At 41.8% G+C, this 3,911-nt stretch overlaps 1 protein-coding gene across 1 annotated transcript; it reads left to right on the forward strand.

Annotated features, from left to right (window-relative positions):
• The first annotated feature begins 377 nt into the window (after positions 1-377).
• LOC142379389 (fibroblast growth factor 9-like) lies at positions 378-3,280 on the forward strand. The gene is made up of 3 exons (XM_075464539.1): positions 378-974; positions 1,832-1,935; positions 2,093-3,280. Exons 1-3 carry the CDS (start codon positions 641-643, stop codon positions 2,336-2,338), a joined length of 684 nt encoding a protein of 227 aa, XP_075320654.1. The 5' UTR covers positions 378-640; the 3' UTR covers positions 2,339-3,280.
• Positions 3,281-3,911: the final 631 nt, after the last annotated feature.

Consider the following 3,911-nt stretch of genomic DNA (forward strand, 5'->3'; position numbering starts at 1 on the left):
GCGCTCTCTGCGCTGAGACTGAACATCAAAGGTGAGACAGCAGAGCAACGAGCGGAGGGATGAAGGGGAGCAGAACTGAGCCATAAAAGGAGGGGATTGGGGTGCATTTGCATAAAAAGCCAACTCGGGGTGAATATGAAGCAATGCGTTATATGCTCGTGGAGTGAGGTGCAGTTGTCTTTACACTTCTGCTGCTGCTGCTGGAGCGGTGATAGTTCAGCAGAAATAAAGGGTTGAAGTTAATTTAGCAGCAGTTAGCCGAGAGCAAACCCTGATCGGAGCAAAGGGGGAGTATCCCGAGGTGAGGAGGAGATAAAGGGAGCGGACAGGGAGAGAAGAGAGAGGGATAAATAGAAGAGGAGAGGAGAGGAGAGGAGAGGAAGGGAGACGGACTGCTGCACACGGGGATACAGCGCACATGCATCATAATAACGCAGGAGTTTAATGGCAATTATGACAATCTAATTACGGTGCGCCATACTCACTCACTGGGGATTTTGTCTGCTAGCACATTCAACTTTTCTTTTCGATCGCTTCACGGGCTCACCCTCGCAAGCTCATACAGAGGCTCTTTGCTCATCACTTGGACCTCTACTTGGATCTTCTGTGCTGTAAAACAGGACAGGGTATCTAATCTGTGATGGGGGCAGCGGCCGAGGTTGGGAGCTTCGCCAACGGATTTTTGGACAGCTTTGGTGCCGCGGGTGCAGCTCCGGGTCCCGTAGGCTCACATTTTGTTCTCACTCCAGCCGGGGCTGTAGACTACAACTCCGCGACGGGGCTGATGATGGGAGGACAGGGGCAGCAGCAGGAGCACCTGGTGTCCGCAGAGAGGCTGTCCAGAAGCCTGGCGGACCTCAGCCATCTGAAAGGGATTCTGAGGCGGAGGCAGCTTTACTGCAGGACCGGCTTCCACCTGGAGATCCATCCTGACGGCACCGTGCAGGGCACCAGGAAAGACCACAGCAGATTTGGTACAGACCCATTCACAATTAGGGTATTATTATGAGTGTTATAACTAGTGTAAATGTTTTAGTCCTGTAATAGTTGCACTTATATTTTTGGAGGAAGAGGCACTGGCAAATACGCGTACGTGAACCCAAAACGAGAAAAAAAATCAATGTTATCTAGAGGTCAATAGATTATTTCAAAGTAATTCATGACAAAAAAGTGAAAAAAAAGTAAGTCGTGGGATTCTAACTCACAGTAAATATCTGCATCACTCCCATCCCTTGGAGTACACTCAATACAACCATGATGACTATCAAAGCCACTCAAGCCATACAGGCTCCCATGAAGGCTGCTACTGCATTAACACTTTAGCGCAAAAACATACAAGTCATTTATTCAAATTTAAATCTCTCCAGATGGAGTTATTTTTTATATAATATTTCAGTGATATTATTGCAAATTTCATGTTTGCACCTATCTACATTTCCTCGTTAAAATTAGATTAGAAGCTTCTACCAGTTTATCTCATTTATCTCTAGGCACACAGCCCCAGCTTGTGGCACAAGAAAAGTAGACTAGAGATTCTTTATAGTACTGCAGCTTGAACATTATAGCTCTTCTTGTTCTCGATTCAATCCATTTAAGGTGTTGGTGGCAACTTTATGCTACAGAGCATTCCAGTCTTGAATGTTAGAGTCTTCTCGTCAGTATGTAGAGTTGTACTTTGCTGTTATTGACTGCAGTACATTCAACTTTGATACATTTTGCTTTGAAATTAGCAGTGAAAGTAATTTAAAAAAATACAAATTCAGTATTAAATCTATCATTTAAAGTGTTTAAAGTATTTTTTATCTAAATATGATGAAATGTGTGTGCACAGGTATTCTGGAGTTCATCAGTCTTGCTGTGGGACTGGTCAGCATCAGAGGGGTGGACAGTGGCCTTTACCTTGCCATGAACAGCAAGGGAGAACTGTACGGATCGGTAAGGATACCCTGAACGAACATCCAACATACATATTTTTAACTGTATAAATTTGAAACTGATGTAAGCTTTTTAGTCTGACTGATTTAGTCTCACAACCAGTGGGTGGCACTTTGTGCACCACAAAACTAACATTTCTTTATCTGCTTTTTTGCAGGAGAAGCTGTCAGCAGAATGTGTTTTCAGGGAGCAATTTGAGGAAAATTGGTATAACACCTATTCTTCAAACATCTATCGGCATGGCGAGAAAGGGGCATTTTATTTTGTGGCGCTGAACAAAGATGGGACGTCCCGGGATGGAACAAGATCAAGGCGGCATCAGAGGTTCACCCACTTCCTACCAAGGCCTGTAGACCCAGATAGAGTCCCAGACCTGTACAGAGACATACTGGGCCAGAGCTGAGAGCAAAGGAGTAATACTTTGACTCTGTCAAAGCTGGTCTGAGCTAAAAGGCAAATCAAGTGCACCTAATCTCATCCCTTTTTTTTTTTCAAGGGAGGTGGAAGATCTTGTTTATTTGGACAAAACAGGATCATAGAAATTGCACCAAGCAAGTCAACACTCTGCACCTCTGGAAAGGAGAAAGGAGTGAAAAGCAGACAGGTCTGGGAGTTTGAACAGTGCCAGGAATCTTTTGTGGAAGACATGAAGAGACCATCAGAGAAACAGAGACTTTGGGCTTCAAATATTTCCCCCTTGGTGGCCTATGCAAAGGCCCTGGTGGCCAAATGGATGATCTGGATTTCCTTTAAGTTTTAACTAAAGAAACCCAAATACATGGTGGTCAAGACTGCATGTTCAAAGGGAAACATAAGGACTTGATAGCTGAGATTAACCTCTGGCTGCTATAGCTTTTTTACTGCTGTGGCTGCTTAGTCTTGTCTGTAAAATTGCTACAGTATTAGTATGCCTTTTTATTTCACTCAAACATTATGGAGGCTGCTAAGTAAACAGTTAACTAAACTGCATATTCCACTAAAACGTGTGGCTGGTTTACATAGAAAAAGGTAGTTTCATGCACTGGAAAGCAGCCGTGCTTGTTTTAGGAAACAGCTCTTATAGGAAAACAGATGCTGCTCAGAGATTGTGACTCTTCTGCAAAGTATTCAAGGAAGAAGAGGAGAAGGACAGGTCTAATGGAGTTTCTTAATGACTTCTATTGTGGTCTCCTGTGGTGGATTACTTTGTGTTCTGTTGAAATGCTAGAGACTCGTACTGATACCCAGTGAAGGAATTCAGCTGCTGTCCATCTGACTGCAGCCCAAACAAGGAGCACGAGACCTGCAAAGACACCTTTACAAACATTTTCACAGATTTTATTCTTATTTATGTTTTCTTTTTCCCAGGGCAAACAATATATTTATTTCATATATTTATTTATTTTAAGAATATATTTTTACAGGAATGAGATAAAATAAAAAACATATCCAGAACAAGCAATGGGATTTTTTTGTGTTTTTATTAAACTGCTGTTTTGTGTGCCCATGACTGATGGAAAGAGGCTTTTTCATGGGTTTACCTGACCATGTATCCACAGAATGAAACCGTTAAATGGCGTTGCAACTCTAGAATTTAACTTGCAAAATAAGTCAGCTGGGTTTGTGATGAAACTGCAAACTTTCCAACCACAAGTCCACAGTTCTGAATTATTGTTCTGTCAGTTTATCTTGCACCTATTTGAGCTTGACTTAGTTGACTGGATTTGCACATGGACAAAATTAGATAAGATATTTTAATTATTTTCTGCTGACATAAAACTTATTTAGAGATATTGTACCAGAAAAGAAAATCACCCATAACCTCAAAGCCAGCATCCAAATGATTTTTTAATTTTTCTTTGACAAGGTATATTCTTTTCTTTTGAAAGAAAAGGCGTATTTAAGTTGTTTCTGCATGAAACAAGCAGAATCTTAATTTGAGGGCCACAAACACAGCATCCTAAATGTTCTTATGATGCAACACAATTGACCTCAGA

This window comes from Odontesthes bonariensis, chromosome 4, assembly GCF_027942865.1.
Source record: "Odontesthes bonariensis isolate fOdoBon6 chromosome 4, fOdoBon6.hap1, whole genome shotgun sequence".
NCBI lineage: Eukaryota > Metazoa > Chordata > Actinopteri > Atheriniformes > Atherinopsidae > Odontesthes > Odontesthes bonariensis.